General features: G+C 39.6%; 1 protein-coding gene across 7 annotated transcripts in view; it reads right to left on the bottom strand.

Moving 5' to 3' along the window:
* ST3GAL3 (ST3 beta-galactoside alpha-2,3-sialyltransferase 3) overlaps nucleotides 1–18,517 on the bottom strand; it is a 183,178-nt gene that overhangs the window by 100,948 nt on the left and 63,713 nt on the right. For 5 of the 7 annotated variants that reach the window (XM_075711376.1, XM_075711372.1, XM_075711375.1 and 2 more), the window contains one exon: nucleotides 13,828–13,920. The exons of the other annotated variants lie outside the window; for them this stretch is intronic. In XM_075711376.1, the coding sequence (XP_075567491.1) occupies nucleotides 13,828–13,920 (93 nt within the window). The remainder of the gene's footprint in view (nucleotides 1–13,827; nucleotides 13,921–18,517) is intronic. 7 annotated transcript variants of the gene reach the window in all.

An 18,517-nucleotide genomic window follows, 5' to 3' on the forward strand; every position in this document is an offset into this window, starting at 1 on the left:
TCTTCCTCCTGGATGGCCTGGAACCACACTGTTCCCTCCTCCTCAGAGGGTGCAATGTCTTGCAGCTAATTATGCGAATAAAGTGCTGCTTACCCTCTGTGTTTCCTGCCCAACAACCCACAAGAGATGGTAAAACACTGGAAATCAAGTCTGTTAATACAAAGAGGAAAAAAAAACCCAAACAAACCCACCTGAACTATTATTCCTATTTCCTCTCATTTCCTGTCTGGCCAGTTTAGGAGTCCCCCAGTTATAGCAAATCCTAATAATGCAGTACCGAAGAATGAAGAACCTGCTTCTCAGAGAGGAGACAGAGGAGATCGGCACTTCAGACCTTCCCCCCACACCTCCATGAGGAGCAGATGCCAGCCCTGGGAGGAGTGAAGCAGAACAGTTCTTCCTTTCTTCTTAGAAAATATGACACTACTTCTTTCCTGCTCAAGTACCTTCCTTACAGAGCACAGGTGGAAAATCTTGCTGGCTGAGCAAGACAGATCTTCTGCCAGGACACCATGGCAGAGCAAGGCCAACTACTTCATTACAGATGTGTCTACTCAGCCAACTTTCTTTACCGTTGGCAGATGAGGAAACCCCTATGTGAAATGAGCAGTCACAGAGCAAAAGTAAACAAGCCTAGCATTTATAAACTGTTTGGTATCCTGTTGTTCCATAAATAGTTATTATTACCCAGATCAGATCTGTGCAGAGGATAAGAAATGTCTGGTGCATGTGTTGACTAAAATCCGCAAGAAGAGAAAAAAAAACAGAGAAAGTTTGTGGTTTTCTTATTTTAGTTTTCTTTGCTAAACCAGGACCTGTAAGCATACTTTGCCTCCTTCAAATTCTGGACATCCTTTCTCAACCTTCCAAGAGCAGCAGGAAAAAGTCCAGCGAGGACAGACTGAGTGTTGACCTGTTAAACAGAGCCTTGGGACCAGCATCTTCCTCTGCAGATGCCTAAACTCCACAGACAAAAACCAAATCAAAAGCAAACAGAGCTGGCCACCACTGGCTTTAAGGAGTTGCCTGTTCTGCCATAGCTTGCATTAAGACTGCCTGGAGCTGGATACCGTAGCTTTAAATACCTACCTATCCATCAGGTTACACACTTACAAACAAATTTGTAAAACATAAACAAAACTTGCAGAGCAGATATATGCTGTGCTGCTTACCCCTAATTCACTGCCTGGTGAAGCATCTGGTGTGGCTTTGAACATCCCCATGACCATTCCAAAGTTGGTCCTTTCTTTCCCAGATGGAGCCGGAGTCCCTTCCCACCACAACAGCTGCTGTCCTATGGACTTGCTCACACTGCAGGTTTGGGGCCAGCAGTGCTGGACCAGGACAGCACATCACAGACCCCAGTGGTGGCTGCAGGGACAGGGATAGCCATTGTGTCCCAAACAGCTTTCCCTTGCCTTTCATTTTTAGGTTATTTAACACTATTCCACCCTTCGTGAAGCATTTATAGAAACTGTTTATATTTGGAACAGCTCATCCAAAGGCAAGCCTTCTGTCTCAGTGTAAACCTTCTGTAATTAAAAACAACAACAAAGAAATCCAAGTCCAGAAATGAACACCTCTGACTAATACAGCATCACCTTCCATTAAAGACAGCAGAGATTCCGTAACAGAGGCAGGCCCAAAGTAAAAGCAGATGCACACATACCTTTTTATTTAGAAGGGCAATAGGTAAAGCATTGTGGTTTTGTGCACAGGCATATTTATATATTCTTCTGGTTTCAGGGTCTCTGAGACCCCACAGAAGGTCACAGAGACTTTAATCTGTTTCATTCCTAGATAAATCAATTCATTTCTCAGGAATCTCTATCACACTGACATCACTTTCAGCATTGCAATTCTACATCTATTCCAAGGTATGCCCTGGTGTAAACGTGCACCTAGGCTGGCATTTCTATGGAAACCATAGAAACCTCTAAAATCTCCCCCCCCCCATCCCCCCGCCCCTTCTTTTTTCCAATAACAGTACAGGACATGTTATTTGAAATGTACACGATTCTGAAGCTTACATCAGTTGTTTAAGCTTGGAAGAATAACAGATTAGCACGGCAGATGCAATGAATTTCAGGAAAATCACAATGAAACACTTCTCTTAAGAGAGCTGGACACAGTTTTTCTGGTTTACAAGCTGGACACGGGAGTAAGCTACAGCCCTGACTCGCACAGAGAAAATTTCTGTGCAAGTAAACCAATGACTCAAAGTGCTCCAGGAGAGAAAAAGACATGATCATTCTTAAAGGTACGGCAGATTACACAAAAAGGAAACAACTTTTTCCAGAAATTTAGCAAAATAAAAGCAGAATTAAAAAACCGTAGTGAGTAATACTAGTGAAATATGTCATCCCATTGCAGTCAGCTTCACTGCAGTATGTGGTGACGCACTCGCCTTGGTTTCCAGCATTACAAGTGATTTGGGTTGGGTTGAACCAGTGAGCAAGAGCCCTTGGGAAACTACAGGAACTTCACCAGGCTAATGTAATCCCTGACACTCTTACAACAGTTACAGCATTGTTTCTGTAGTATTTAGCAATTAATTTATGGATTTTATTTTGCTGCATAGTTAGTTCAGAATTATAGTAAAAGGTGCTGAGAAAATAATTGCCAAAGGAGCTTACGCTGTTCACGCTGCAGTGGAGTCAGAGCTTCTACAATATTATCTGAACAACATTCTCAAGTGACTTTTCACGTTGGTACAAAGAGAATTTTTAATCTTTCCAGTTTTTACCTTCATTTGCCTAATGTAGAGTTGGAGCGACTGTTTCTAATTTGGTCTAATAATCTTGTATAAATTATCAGACTTGCTTTTCATCCATATTCTTAGCCAATATACATTGGCTCAGTGACAGCATTTGCATGCACTGACACTCCTGAAATGTTTCAATAATAGAACAAAGTGTCACAGTAAGAGAGGAGGAGGGAAAGGTAGAGAAGGAAAATAAATTGACTTGAAATCTACCCTAAGGTAGGAAACTTGCTGAAAACCACCAATAGGAGTTCAGAAGGAACAATTATCCACTCTTGAACACAAGTCAGAAAACTCTGAGGGAAGCTGCACACTTTTCTACGGCAAGAGGAAATTACTTGTGACATAAAAAGCCTCAGAGATACCAGGGAACTTCTTGGGGCTCTGGGGAGATGATGGACCAATAAAAACGAACCTTCAGAGAGTCAAAGTCAGAGTTTTAATAAAAAGAGAGATACCCCAAACCACGTTCTTAGGGGGATCTGAGGAAAAGAAAAGAAGGTAAGACATGCATATCAAAACCACAGTGTTATTACATACACTGCTTAACTTTCATGATCACTGATATTTTTCATTCGTTTCAGTTCATGCTCACTGATGTTTTCATTCACTCAAATGCATTTAGATCCTTCAAGCAATCCTTGCTGCAAGATTTTCCCTGAACGTTAAACATTCTTACTGGTATAGCTTTAGAGCAGATGGGCCACAGCAACGGAGCCCAAACACACATGCACAATGAAATATGCTTATTTGGTGGCACAGATTAAGTTTATTATTTCTATTACAATCATCATGCTCATGCAAATACAGTTATTTATTTGCACATTTGCAAAGCTGTCCCTTTTATTTTGGTTAAAGTTCACAACTTAGAAATAACTGTAGTATTCTAGAAAACAAAAAAACCTGCAAAACAAAACAAAAAACCCCATCCTGTTCCCACTCTGGCATAAGATGCAGTGTACTCATACTGAAGCGAAAGCGCATATGCTCTGCACCTTTTTCAAAGCCAGAAAGGCACACGTTCAGCAAGGTCCATGTGCCCATATTCCAGCTTTCATCTAACAGTCTCACTTAATTCAGAAGTCACGAAAAGGAATCTGAAGACAAACTTTTTAGGCACAAAGCCTGCACATCACATGGATTCACTTTTTTTTTTTTTTTAAAAAAAAACTCGAGAGAGGTTAAGCATGAAAGATTTCAGCTTCAAAAATGGCTCTGATGTAGAATCTACTGTCATGATCAGCACACAGGAATTGCATGTACTACTTTGCACATTTTTTTTAAAGGTTAAAAAGTCAACACAACATAGAGAGAACAACCTGCATGAATGGAAGGTGAAATCAGATCCCTACCACCTGAGCAACACCTTCCCACACCTCTGTCCTGGTGCCCAGGCTGGCTTACGCAGTTCTTGCAGTCCCATCACCTTAGCATTCATTCCCAAGCTGCACCCTTGGCAGGGTCTGTATAATGATTTGGTAATTCCATAAACTGGACCAGTGATCTGGATTAAAAATAATCTTGCACAAAATGAGTAGATGGATGGGGGAGGGAAAACTCGTGTTTGGACATAAGGATTATTTTATTTACCCAGTTTATTGCACTGTCCGCAGGCAGGTAATGGAGCAGCACAAGGAGCAGCATTAACTGCTTAAGCTACCAGTGCCACATAGAAAAGAGGACGCAAACACAGAACCCAAGCTTCTCCCCACCCCCCCAATCTACTCTTACATTGTGCCACATCTATTTCAACCTGACTGCAGCAGCATGAGCATCTTCAGAGGCTGCCAGACGTGAAGAAATGAGCTGTTGCCATTAAAGTTTGTTTTGAAGTATGAACTCCGGCTGGTTAATCAGTGCTGTGAATTTAAGAGCTAGCAGTGAAGTTCTGTGTACAGAGTTTCATCTGCTCATCTCTGGAATTACGTTCCCGCATCATTGCTCTCTACAGAAAAAATGAATGCGGAGAATCTGTCACAGAGAAATTAGTTATTTGACCATGCTTTAAACGGACCTTTGGTTACCACCACTTCAGTACCAGAGGCTGGCAACACTCTGAACATGAGTTACCAAATGTTGCCTGTTAATCCCAGCTTCCTTCTGCAGACAAGGCTGGTGGAAGGGGCTGAAGCAGTCAGGGTGTTGTGAAGGGCAATCCAATTGCCCCTGTTATAAACAGCACCAACAGCTCGGACAACAATTCTAGTTTGAACATTAAAAGCAAATGTCTCCTAACAGACTGTGCTGTATGTTCACAGCCAGCTGTGACAAAATATTTTGTGAGATAACATACTTTTCACCTTTAGGCAGAAGTATGTGAGATTTAAGTCTCCCAAATGAGCACACGGCAATAAAAACAAACATAGGAATTATCAAAGGAACATATAATGGGACCTGTTATATACTCTGACCCGATTCTGTCATTCAAAATTGACATTAATACATATTTTTAAAAATCATCCTCTTTGTAAGTGCCTTCAAATTGTATATAATACCCAATACACTAACTGCAGAGGTGAAAAAGCGGGAAAATCTTCACTCCAGAACCAAATATAAAGGAGAAAACAGGCACTACTTCAGAAAAATCACAAGGAAAGAAAGGTAGAACAGTGCAAAATGCTCCCTTTGCCAGCAGTGACAGTGGGTCAGCAGCTGACCGCATCAGCAGATGCATTACTGGAAAAGCCACAGAGCTCTGGGTGGGGAGGTGTTGCCCAGACACCAGAAGCGATTTGAGGAGCATGCATGTTTTGGCTTGTATGTTTGTTTAGCCTGGGTTTTACAAAACACAGAGTAAGGAGGTGACAGGAGGTAAACATGAGCAGCGGCATGCTCCGACACCCCAGGCACAAGCCAGGCAGTGAACAGCTTGGAGCAGCAGGAAACATCGACCGCTTAACCGACCAGAACACTGTCAATTCCTCTTTCATGCCTCCTTTCCCCTCCTGTGAGTCCTGAACTCCTTTAGCCTGAGTTAACCAAGGAACTGAGGGAAACTAATGATGTTCGGTACTGCCCAGGAGAAAATACACCTGCATCAACTTGTCCCTGCAAATTCAAACCTCAGTAATGCAACAACAAATACGTCCTTCTACTTTGCTGTGGGGCCAGGTAGAATAAGCAAGACACAGCGCCTGAGGGGAGTCATGATAAGACTCCAGTCCACTGCTCCAGGATCTCCAAACACCCTTTGGGGCACTGGCACATACAAATTTCCTCACAGAGATGTGACTACAGCAGTTACTGGGACACCAAACCTAACTCTGAGCTGTGAAACAATCTCTGCCACCATCGCACACTATTCCTGAATGCACAAGAACAGAGCAAGAGACTTAAAGAAGGGACAGCGGTTTAAGTACTCCCTGTTCCTAGAACAGGAGTAATCTCATTTTGAAGAAAAGCAGAAAGTGTTTCTCACAGCAGCATCTGGGACACAGGGACCCTGACTTCAGTGGGAGTCTCTAGAAGTGTCCACTCTTTCCTTGGATGCAAGCCCCTTCGACAGTCCAAATTAACAAAATGAACCACTACAGTGCACTTCAAAATGAGATGTTAATTAGAAGACAAAAAATGCCCTACTAGCAATAACTAATTCAGCATATATATACACAATTTTATATGTCCTAAAAAATTAAGAGATACTGCACCTGAAGAAACTGCAAAATATGCAGCAGATGGATCATCCTACAGTCAGGGAATAGTTTGGAATTCCCATAGAAATCCTCAGCAGCAAACTAATTATCCAGCCTATTTCTTCAGTGAGCTCTCGCAAAGCTGCCATCGTTTGGCTTCCTCTGTTCTCCTTAAATAGTTAATCACAAAGGAAGCAGCCGTCACCTGCACTGACAGTCTCCAAGCTGAGCTCATGCCCTGTCACTTCAGTACAAGCCCATGTTGTGTATAGCAGCAATTCATGATGCACTGAGACAGCCAAACATGAATAAATTCAGTTCTAAGCAGAGGGTTAAGAATTCTCTTTTAAAATTTTTTTTTCTAAAATATTTAAGTAAGAAACCAGGAAAGTGCAGAATGAAAAGATGCTCTTATGTGCTTAGTATGAGGCACAGCTTCCTAGAAGGGAATATGGAAACGAATGGAGAAGTATTTGGGATGAGGGGGCCACATATTGAAATTATCTCGATCCCTATTAAAGCCCTTGCTAAAGGTCCAGTACCACCTGAAGCCCCCACCTCCCACTTCCATGTAAGAATTTTTTTTTTTTTTCGCATGTAAGAATGCTTTTTTTCTAAAGTATAAAAGCTGCATAAACTGTACCTGCAAGACAGCAATGGCAAAGAAAATTTTGCCAAGCTCTGGTATCAAGGAGACAGGAGTCTACCGTGTACACTCTAGAGAAAGGCCTTCTGGAGCTGTCCTAGCTATACACAACTGGCCTGCAGAAGGGGAGAAATGCACAGGAGTCTATGACCTACAATATCAAGGGGGAACTAAACGTCGGGAAAACACAGAAGAATGACTCGAGAGAAAGCCACTGAAATTCCTATGTCTGGCATAAATCTGTGCCATGTATTCTCCACTGATATGAAAGCTTTAAAAAATGTTGAACTTTATGTACAAAGAAACATTTCAGCCTGAAAATATAAGTGCAGGGGAGTTTACAGGAGAGCTGGCTTTCCCCAGAATGGAAAGTGGGCTGCTATATTGAAAAATAACAAAAAAAGTGAAGAAACTGTCAATTGCTAATTGATAGAAAGTTTGCAACAGAATAATCAAACCAACCAAACTGATTTTGTTTCTGAACCGACCTAACAAAGCAGTTTGTGATTCATGTACATAAGACTATTTCTTAGCACCAATTCACTAGAAAGAGATGTTTACGATTATATCCCTGGTGCTAAAAAATAGTCTTATATATCTGAATCACAAATGTTAAATTCACTATTTTGGTCACAACACCTGTAGATTTGTTGTACATTGAACTTCCCTTTTCCCCCTTATTCTGAAATCTTTTCAGATACCCTTTATCTTTCTTTAAAGATGTCTTTCCCATGTCCTCTTACCAAACACAGATTCACAAGTCTGCAGGCTGCAGACATTCATTCCCTCTCTGTTTACTGCCTCCTCTAATTTCAAGTATTAGCTGCCAGCTTACAAGAGCTTGTGGTTGGAAAATTGTCAGTAGCTGAACTGTCCCGCGCTGGCGTGTCAGCCGCAAACCGTGGGCAGAGGTCTCCTTTCTCATTTGATAAAGAATGGGGCATAGAAAGAGAACTGCACACAGGCAGCATCATTTCCACTGTAAGGCCAGACATGCAGGAGACTGCAGTGTTACCACTGCAAACACAAGTTAGTGCCTTCTACAAAAAGGTCAAAGCATTAGCTCCAGACTTGTAGGTGACCTCAGATCTACTAAAAATAGTCTAATTCACTGAACAAAGACCTACTGATGCCATTTTACCAAAGACGCTTGTCATTTTCTTCCTATCATTCTGAAATCAGTAACCATACTTCAGGCACTTTGAGTCATTTATCTACTGCTGGGAGATTTACAAGAGGCAGAATCGTATTGCCCTGGAAAGTGAAAAATTAGATAACTCCTTCAGTTACTATGAGCAGCAGATGCAGACCAGCTAGCCAGCTCCTACTCCAAGATGCAATACTGAGATCATGCATCCATTTCTCTTGGTGGGGAGCCACTGTCATGATTCAGATTACAGCATGTTTTTCTGAAGCTATGCCAGTCTGCCTTTGAGGCATAATAATTAAAAAACCCAGAACCAAACCAAACAAAAAACCAGGCACAGGCACAATGGATTAGACCAAATGTCCATTTAGCCTCATACTCGATGTCTGTGTCCATTGGCCAATATTTCATTTTTTACTGAAAATATGAAATAGGGTATATAAAGCTACACTCTTCCCTCAACATCCATTTAGGTTCCAGGGTCTGTAACCCAGAGATTTCCTTGCCTGTTTCTGAATCCTTATGGTTAATAGAACCTGACTGTCAATCTTTTTTGCTTGGTTGGCTGGTTGGTTTTGTTTTGGTTTTTGGGTTGTTCCTGCCCCCCTCCTCCCCCCCCCAAATCTTTTGCCCACTATGGAACTCATTCTCAGAATAACGTAACTGGAAATAGTATGAAATAGCACTTCCCTTTATTTTAAACTGGTGCACCATATTCCCATTTAATACCTCTGAGTCTTGTACTGAGAGAAGCAATCACCTAAACAGCATCTCTATGCCATTCACCATTTTACACATACTTGTGAATACCATTTGCCCTCTGCTTGCTCTACCTCAAACTGGAAAGTCTAAGTGTGTTCAATCTTTCTGAGCATGGAAATGGCTCAATGGTTTTGTTTACTCTTCACTACCACTATATAAACCTAATTCTTCTACATCTATTTCAAAATTAGTTGAAGAGAATTACACGTGTTATTGAAGATGCAGGTGCAAGGGGTATTTAGACAGTGGCATAAAATATTCTTGGGCTTTCTCCATTTGTCTCCTAATATGTCCATGGTCTTTTAACCATTGTTGGTCAGTCAGTTGCAGAACCATCCACAGTAATTCCAAGATCTCTTTCCAGATTTGCAAGGCATAACTAAGTCCATCATTAGGTGTATGCTGTCAGATCAATCTTCTCAACAAACACTACCTTATATCTATCAGAACTGAATTTGGCCTGCTATTTTTGTTGTCCCATCACTTAGTGCTGTGAGATCCCTCTGACATTCCTCACAGTCAGCTTTTGGTCTTGCTACCTGGAAAAATGTGTCAGCGCTTTATTATTCATCCTCTGTTCCAGATAGTTTATAGCACTTGGAACAGCAGAGATCCCAGCACGCATTCGCCAGAGGACTCCAGCGGTAACGTCCCTGTGCTGTCCAATTTTATTTTTTTCCATGCAGTTTCCAATCTTTACCTAGTCACTACCTAACCACTACAGGAATATACCAGTTTAACTTCCTACAAGTTTTTGAAACACCAAGTGTTTGGTTGGGGGTTTTTTTGTTGTTTTTGTTGGGGTTTTTTTGGTTGGTTTGTGGTTTGTTTGGTGGTTTTTGGTTTTGTTCTGTTGTTTGTTTTTTTTTTTTTAAAGAAATCCAGACATACTGTATTAGTTAAATTGCCTTTATCAAATGCTCAGCCAGTCATTCAAACAACATGAGCAGATTTACAGGGCAGGACTTCTTGCTGCAGAAGACAACCTGACTCCTCTCTATCATCGCCTTTATTCCTGTGAACGAACACTAATTCTATTCTTTTTTTATAGTTTCTACCAAGGTGCCTAATACAGAAACCAGGCTCACTATTGTTTCCAGTTTCCCAAACGCTCCATGGGCCCCTCTTGAAAAGCCTGACACGTTTACTGCTTTTCATTCTTCCATCCTAAGGCCAGTTTAAGCAATGACTATACACAACCGTGTGTAACTCAGCAACTTCACCACCAAGTTCTTCACAAAGTGAGAACTTTTCCTAGCAATTCATTGTGCTGATTTGCTCCAAACGTCAGCCTTCTGTCAGCTTCCCCCAGCCTGTTCCCCAGAAAGGAAGGCTCCACGTGGGAAATGTTCTGCAGTGAATAGCAATGCAAATAACTTCCCTGCTACAGCTTCACCTTCCCTTAGCTCACATGTAATATTATGATCATCTATCAGCCCATTGGGATCTCTGGCAGGCTTTCTGCTTTTGACAGTTAGACAAAAAGCTTTTTTTTTTTTTTTTAATGCCTTTATAAAGTTGTTCCTCAACATTTTTTTGGCCTACCTCATTATGGTTTATATTTAACTTGCCAAAGTTAATGCTCTTTCCTATTCTCCTCATTTGGATACAACTCCTGCTTAGAAAAATGACTTATTTCTAGGAGCCTTGTTTACTTTATTTTTTAAGCCAGTCCTTGTTCATTTTTGTGGCTTTCCTTCCATCTCTTATTTTCCCTCTCTTCTCAGACTTTCACCATGAAAACTGGACACAGTATTCTAGAAGTCTTGGGCTGTGGGGGTTTGGGGTTTTTAATTTTAAATCAGTGTCACACACAAAATTTCTCAACTTATGTGTGTACACATGAACCTGAAATAGCATTTCAGCCCTCATATTTTCTTGAGATTACATGAAGCTTTCTCTGTGTCTGTTTCCAAGACAGAGTTTTTTCTATCTTGAAGGTATAATCTGCATTTGTTCCTCCCAGATGTCTTATTTCATATTGGATGTATTAACATATATTTTGTTGGACTGTGGCCACATAAATCATGCAAGCCAGATTGTTCTCTAAAAGTAACCAATCCTTTATTTAGTACTTTCCAATAAGTGTATCATCTGTACACTTAACCTAAGATTTTTTCCAGCTAGGATTATTAATAAAGGCATCAAGCATTGCTAGAATGAGAACTGATTGCCTGAGGACTTCATTTAAAAAAAAAAAAAAATTAGTCTTTTCTTACCAGCAACCACATTTCGAGATTTCTCAGGGCATTGCTCTTTAACCTGTCTAGCACTTGCTTATGCTTGGTAAAGTCTGAACTCACATTTTTACTGTTAAATAAGCACTTACCAAGAAGAGTTACATCCTCTGAAAAATATTTATTCTATCTCAACTATTTCCATCATATTTTGCCTATTTACATTTACAATTGCACTAAAAAGTCAGGAACCTTTAGAATGGGAAAACATTTATTCATTTTATTCATGCTTGAAAACAGCCAAACCAACTTTATCCAAATAACAAAACAACCCCAACAAACCCACACATTTTTATGGCAAAGACCAAGCCTGAAAAATGTCAGCTGCAGAGATGATGTTTTCCTAATGATTCGAGCAACTGAAAACAAAAGCTAGAATAAAAGAAATCACGCAGCTCAAATTCTTAAATCAACAGGCAAGCTAATTTGGCTTTAAGACTTCTAAATATATTAAATTATAATACCTGGCTTGGTAATATTAATTTTGCATAGTTCTATGAGTACGAGAGAAGTTTCAGAAGAGAAAGAATCTTAAGTGTAGCATGGAATTCTTTGCAGAACCACCGATCAGCCATCCTTACACCAATCCCAGGTAAAATAATGAAATGTCCAACACTGAATTCAATGAATAAAGAATTAAAGGACATCCTGGAAAAAAATGTCAACCTTAATAATGTTTAGGGTTCATGTTAGAGAAGCAGCTGAACATAAACCCCCAGTGAGATGCTCTCTTTAGAACTATGAATATGATTTTTTCAATATCTGAACAAGACAAGAACCACCTAGTTAGACTGCAGACAAGTTACTACCTCTCTGCATGGTATTGGTTCAATGCAGTTAGCTACTGGGAGAAGGTGACTGAACAGCAATCTGTAAGTGGCTACTGAAGGAGAGAATAAATAACACTTCGGATTCTAGCAGGCAAAAAACCTCCTTCTTGAAGCCAAAGTCTTAAATTAAATTTAAAATTAGATTAATATTTTTGCAATAATGAATTTATCCATAGGAACAATGTAGCACATTATTACCAGATTCTCCATCAACTGAAATCTTTAAATCAAGCTAACTAGCCTGTGATCCATGATGAATTTACTGGAAGAAAACATCATGTCCTGTGTCACAAAACAAATCAGAATAAGGGACCATTCATGGTATTTTCCTGGCCTTAATAACTGTACTAAACAGTCTTCCCTCTTCAGTGTATATAATTTATCTCTGCAGAATCAATTTGTAACAACAGCCATGCCTTGGAAAGGGGAGTTAGGTTTCAGCTGTATAAAGAAAGGAAGGCTTTAGCTTCAGACATCTTACCACAGTTAAATTACCTTATATTCCTCTTCTATACTATTTACATTTAATATGTACACAAACACAGATTTAAAAGCACTCAGAAAGTTCTTAAAAGAGGAGGATGATAATGTATCTACCTTCAGTTCTAGTATTTATTTATATTCTAACCAGAGTTCCAGCATTTACACAGAAGATAATACTGATAATTGTTTTACACTGGTGATGGAGAACATAGTCTCAACACTTAGCGTTTTGTTTTATTTTTAAGGTCTGGCTGTATTATCTGCTGGTTACAAGGCAATGCCAGGTTTTTATTAAATTTGCAGACACCATGTTTGCTAATAAAAACAAAAGATACCACCAGTTTCAGGCTTGGCCTGAAGGCCATGGTCACCCAACCTAACCTCTACGTGTGCAAGTCATGGAAATTCCCTCCCCTAAAGAAAAAAAATATACATTTTAGAAAAGTACCAGTTGTGTTAAAAAGTCCACAACCTCTTTTGCCAAAGAGGTCACTGCACTATAGGATCTTTTCCACATGCATTAGAAGTTTGTACAAAGGCCAAATAACCATTTGGTCAAATTTTCCATTTGATGAACCAAACTGAGATCCCTGAGCCCCAACAGTATAATGTTCATGGCAATCTATCTTCTGAACTGTCTTCCAGCTATTCTACAAACTCCTTGAAATGCAGAAGCCACACGGTGCATTAGAGAAAGCCATAAGCCAAATTTAAAGTTAAGTTTTAGTTGATCTGTTATGATTACATTCCTCATTTCTCAGAGCTATCAAACAGTACTGCAACTTTCCACCCTTTCAGAAGGAAACAAATTCTGAAGAAACTAGTAACACTTCAGCTAACAATAACTTCTCAGAGTAAGATGCACAACTTGTTAATAACATGTCTTAGACTCTTTGGAAAACACTATTGCAAAGCCTCCGGGCACCCAAGGGATGCTTTACCCTGGTCTCCCAAGTGAATAAAAAAAAAAAAAAAAAAAAAAAAAAATCACACTTTACTACTCCATATAACTTAATCTGTCACTTCATGACTGAAGCTGCACGATTGCATGATTTGGTACCAGCAGTGAGCTTTACCACACATCTGTATCATGCACTGACAATGTAATTTCTTTTATTATTCAACACACAGAACTCTACTCTTTGAGCAGGCTCCTAGTCAGACTGAAATCAATCAGTCCAGAATTTCAACACCAGTCTCCCCTTGAACCAATCAAATGACAGAGCAATGACACTTTTCAAGACAATCTCTGCAGATCACCCACGTTGAAGGATAGGAAGTCATCAGGGGAAGAGGGAAAAAAAACCCAGTAAAGTAATTACTTACTTTGGGAAGATGACAGTCATGAGCGCTGATGCATAACCAGGCTTGCATGCTCCCTCAGAGAAATTTGCATACTTTGATGCCAATTCTGGAGGCCTGTGAAAAGATCAGCAGAGAGTCAGGACTCTCCTGGCTATGAACTGGCTTTTGCAATCATCCAAGCTATTTTTTTCCATATAGCTTTTCTGAAAAACAGCTGCAAGGAATAATAGCCAACACAGACAGGTATTTATTTGTTGCAATATAGCATCACAGGAGAACAAACAAACAAACATAGGGTTAAAGGTATCTGAAATGCCACTAAATGACTAGTTTTGCTGAAAGATTTTCATACCTAGGAAGGTAAGGCTCATGGAAGAAAAATACCAAGATATCATTTTAGACTTCAAACTTTCAAAAGGAAGAAGACATAAACAGCACTTTGCTTTGGCTATTTTTCTGAAGTATGATCAAAGTTAAAATTATAGAAAAGTATTATTTAGAAAATTATTTAGAAGATACCTTTCAAGTATTCAACACACAGAAACAAACTGCCGAGCAGTTCTGACAGGCTATCATCAAGGGATACATGCTTTCAGTATTTGGAACAGATGACATTGCTGCTGTTCTGTTGAGATGTCTTCTTAGTTCAGCTTGCCCAGTGATTTCGGGGCCAAACTCAGAGTATTGGGGTTTTTTTCATTTACTTTTTGTACCGAAACAAGATTAGCAACTCAAGAAAAGATATTTAAGTCAAGTACATACTTTTACCATAGATACTGAGTGACCGGGAAAAAACATTTAATTTTATTTGTGTCTGTATTCGCCACCTGCAAAATTTTTACATTCATCCATTTAACAAAATATTACATGGGTTAACTCACTTGTGCTTTCAGAGTAACATTAGATACCTTAATGTCAGTCGCAGTGTGAGAATTACTAATATTCCTTCCAGAAAAAGTGCATTTGCAGTTACATGCTCAACATTCAGCAGAAGTTGCAAGCATTATCTGCCGCAGAGAGTCAATCAGTAATACTGTATCTGCTACACCATTTTGTTTGCAGTAGGCAAGTAATGAAAGGTTTTTTCGTACAGGTCAACAGTAAGAGTCAAATGAAGATGACAGTACAGATCCACAGAGTAGAGCCACAAAAATAATCTTGAAAAGCTCATTATTATCACAACCATGCTTTCTTTTCCAGGCATCACCAATATGTACCTCACCAGTATCACTTACTATTGCTAAATGTAACGAGCATGGATTCAGAGAGTTTCAAGTGAGTGGACGTCTAGCCTGAAAACAAGGTTCTGGAGGGATTGTGAGCAGTGGTGCAAACAGAACCCTGGCTGGCCAAATTACATATCTGAATGCCAGTAACTCCACGCTGAACTGGTAGTAATTATCCTTCTTATATTGGTCCTGGGGTCACTTCCCAAGAGATCACTAGCCAGTTCCAACTGGGTGATCAATAGATAGACAGTTAATTTTATCATTAGCCGCATACAGTACAAAACCTCCTAAATCTATAGTTCTTAAAGAATAAAATCTATTTCTGCTGAATAAAAAAAAACCCTAAACCTTCAACAGCTGGAAGAGGAAATACACTGGAGAAAATAAAAAGTCACTGTAAGTAATTTCTTAATATGTTTGCAGATGAAAAGTACCGGAAAAAGCTCAAGAACACGGACCTGATGCTAATTCTGCCACAGATTTCCTGCATAGTTTTGGTCAAAACATGTAGTATTTTATTACCACATTCCTCATCTATAGGATGGCAGAACAATACATTTGACTATTTACACTGTCAATTATTTACAGTGAGGTTTAGATTTCTCTAATTATATTATATAGACATGGAGAGAGAGATTCAGGTGTAACATTGTCTAGCACAACCCAAATCCACAAGTTTGGTTTCCATAGGTGATATTTTAATACATCTCTCTAAATGAGAGAGATGAGAAAGCATCTAAGACGTGAGCGTCTAGAAGCTTGAATCCCAAAGACTTGCACTGAATGATTTGTGTTCTGACTCCAGTCAGCATCTCTTTAGAAATAGGCACAAGAAGGAAAGGCTTGTTGCTGACAAAACAGAAGGTTTTAATGGTGCTAAAACATATCCCCTTCTGACACAGTCAAGAGGGACAACAGGGTGTACAGAACACAGGTTGTTGCAGCATTTCACATATGAAGAAGTCTGGGAAATGTTAATCTTTATCAAGCAAACTGAAGTGTTGCTGGATTTTTACTGTTTAAGCAACATACAGAAACTCTTAATACCAAAATCTTCAAAAACAAGTAGAAAGCAACTGCAATTTATCTGCAGCCACCACAGTAGTGAGTCATTGCTGGCAAACTTGTATAACTATTGCAACAGCAGGCCTTTCTCAAATGACCTCAGTGGTCACACAAAATATCTTGTGCCACAAACACAGGCATTTTTCTCTTTTCTGATTTAATGGCGCTTTCATTATCAAATTAAAATGTCACTCAGATGCCCATCATGGTGCTTCTGCAAAAGAATAGTAGGCTGAAACCCTCATGCATTTGAGTCGCACAGAATGCCAATCAGAGCTGCATACTGATGGTGGAGCTGTCAATTACAAAACCCACAAAGATACTTGGAGCTGTTAAAGCCCAAGGGGCCAAGCTGTTAACGTTTCTTGGATGTGATGAAGTTCATGATCCAGAGGGCCAGAGGCAGAACAATTCTCGTAAGCCAACTGTAGCTGCCATCTCATATCATTCAACATTTGCTCATCTCCTTTCTTCTAGCCATATATTGAGCCAGCAGGCTACAGAAAACTAGAAATGGGCACTCTACATTTTAAATTCATCTAGGGACACATTTTATTTGTTCGATTTCTTCAGATTACACATTACACGCTGTCATTGCCAGCATGCTCATAACGATAAGCCTACATTAGGTGTAACTCAAAGCAAAACATTTAGGGTGAGGCTGCATACAGCCTTGCTGTCTGCCATTCTGCTACCACTTGAAGCTATCCAAGCTAACATCATTTTAGATATACAGATTTGCTTTGGTTTTTTTCCTGCAAGATTCACAGTTCTCACAGAGATTGCTCTTCCATAAATCGGACTGCAAAACATCCTGCATGAAGCGTCCCATAGAGAACTATACAGTTTTCAAACAAATCCAGCTTTGTAAAATCACACTGCTGTTAGTAGGTACACAGTTCTGTAACAAAAAATGTGTACAGAATGGAAGTGTACGAATAAGCATCTCCTTCAGATCTGACGACAGTGTTCTTAGTACACTGCTGCATATATTGCTACTTCTTTGATCATGTTTCTTATTTCCAACTGGAAGAAGCACTATTACTGAAAGTACACTCTGCAAAGGCTGCCTGACAAATTACCAAAACATGGTGCACAGCATTCAAGAGCTTATGTTAGATTCTCGTTTTATAATCCTGAATGCTGCTTACAACAGATGGGTCAAGAACTATGCACCAAACCAAATGATACTAATTTCTTAGTGCTTTACTAGTAAATAGCTTCATCTCACTAGCTCCATTACTGTGCCTGGAATCCAAGGCTATCCCAATCACACAGAAAGCTGTGCAGTAAGCCAGCCAGGGCTATCATGACTGTTACGGCACAAAGGTGCAAATCTCCTCTACACCTTCCAGGTCCAAGCACATTCTTCCAGATCCTGATTCTCTTGCTCCTAGTTCAAGTGAAATCATCAGTTGGGTTGAGGTAGTTAAAGAGCTAGTGCAGACAGTAGAAAGAATACCATTAGATGATACTGCAGACCCTTAAAATTTGCTCAGATTTTGTGCAGGAAAAACCCAGCAAGATACTAAATTTATCCAGAATAAAGGAGGGAAACAATTCATAGTCAGTAACTGTAAACATCTGCAGTTTTTAAACAAGTGCCTGCATGAGTGTGAAGTTAAAGGGAAGTAATTGGCTTATTCCACTAAAAAGAAAATGCACTCTTGCTTCCCCCCCCCGACTCTTCTCCTAGGAAACTAGCACACATCCTGAATAGTTAAGGTTTTCTGTGCTTCTCTACACTGCTATGTGGATATCAATCTTAACAAAATTCCAGAATTTGGGTAAGTTAAAAATCTAGCTGCTTTCAGAGGATTTAGAAAGAGTAACAAGATTTTTTCCTTCTGCTTGCGTTTGGCAGATGTGTGTCTTCTTTTAATCTCAAATATGAAAACGTCACCATGGTTAATTCCTTCATCATGTCTTGACCCGGGATAGCATGTCATCCTCACAGGACTGGAATCTAAATCCATTTAAAAAAAAGAAATTACAGATACAAACTCAGTGTTTGGACTACTAAAAAAGTGTCCACAACTAAGCTCACATAATTGAATATTACAAAATCTACTTTAAGAGACAGATTTTGCCTCTTAGCCTTCCACATGGAATTACATTGTAGACTTTAAAAACTGAAAAACTTCATCTGCTTGAATTATCTTATTTGAGGACTGATTTCTCTCGCTGTTACTCTTGCACACAAAATATATGTACTGATACATTTCTGAAACAAGGAAAAGGAGTTCTTTGGCCTTGGGGTTTCTTTCTCTTTGGTCCAAAATAACCCGAGTCTTATACCTATAAAGCAGCTCTACAAAGTGTATGTCCTGGTACCTGAAGAATGAATAGGAGACATGATGAGAACATGAAATGAACGGCATATAAAACATAGCAGTTATTATGAAGTAATAATGAAA

The sequence above is a fragment of the Pelecanus crispus genome, chromosome 5 (genome assembly GCF_030463565.1).
Source record: "Pelecanus crispus isolate bPelCri1 chromosome 5, bPelCri1.pri, whole genome shotgun sequence".
NCBI lineage: Eukaryota > Metazoa > Chordata > Aves > Pelecaniformes > Pelecanidae > Pelecanus > Pelecanus crispus.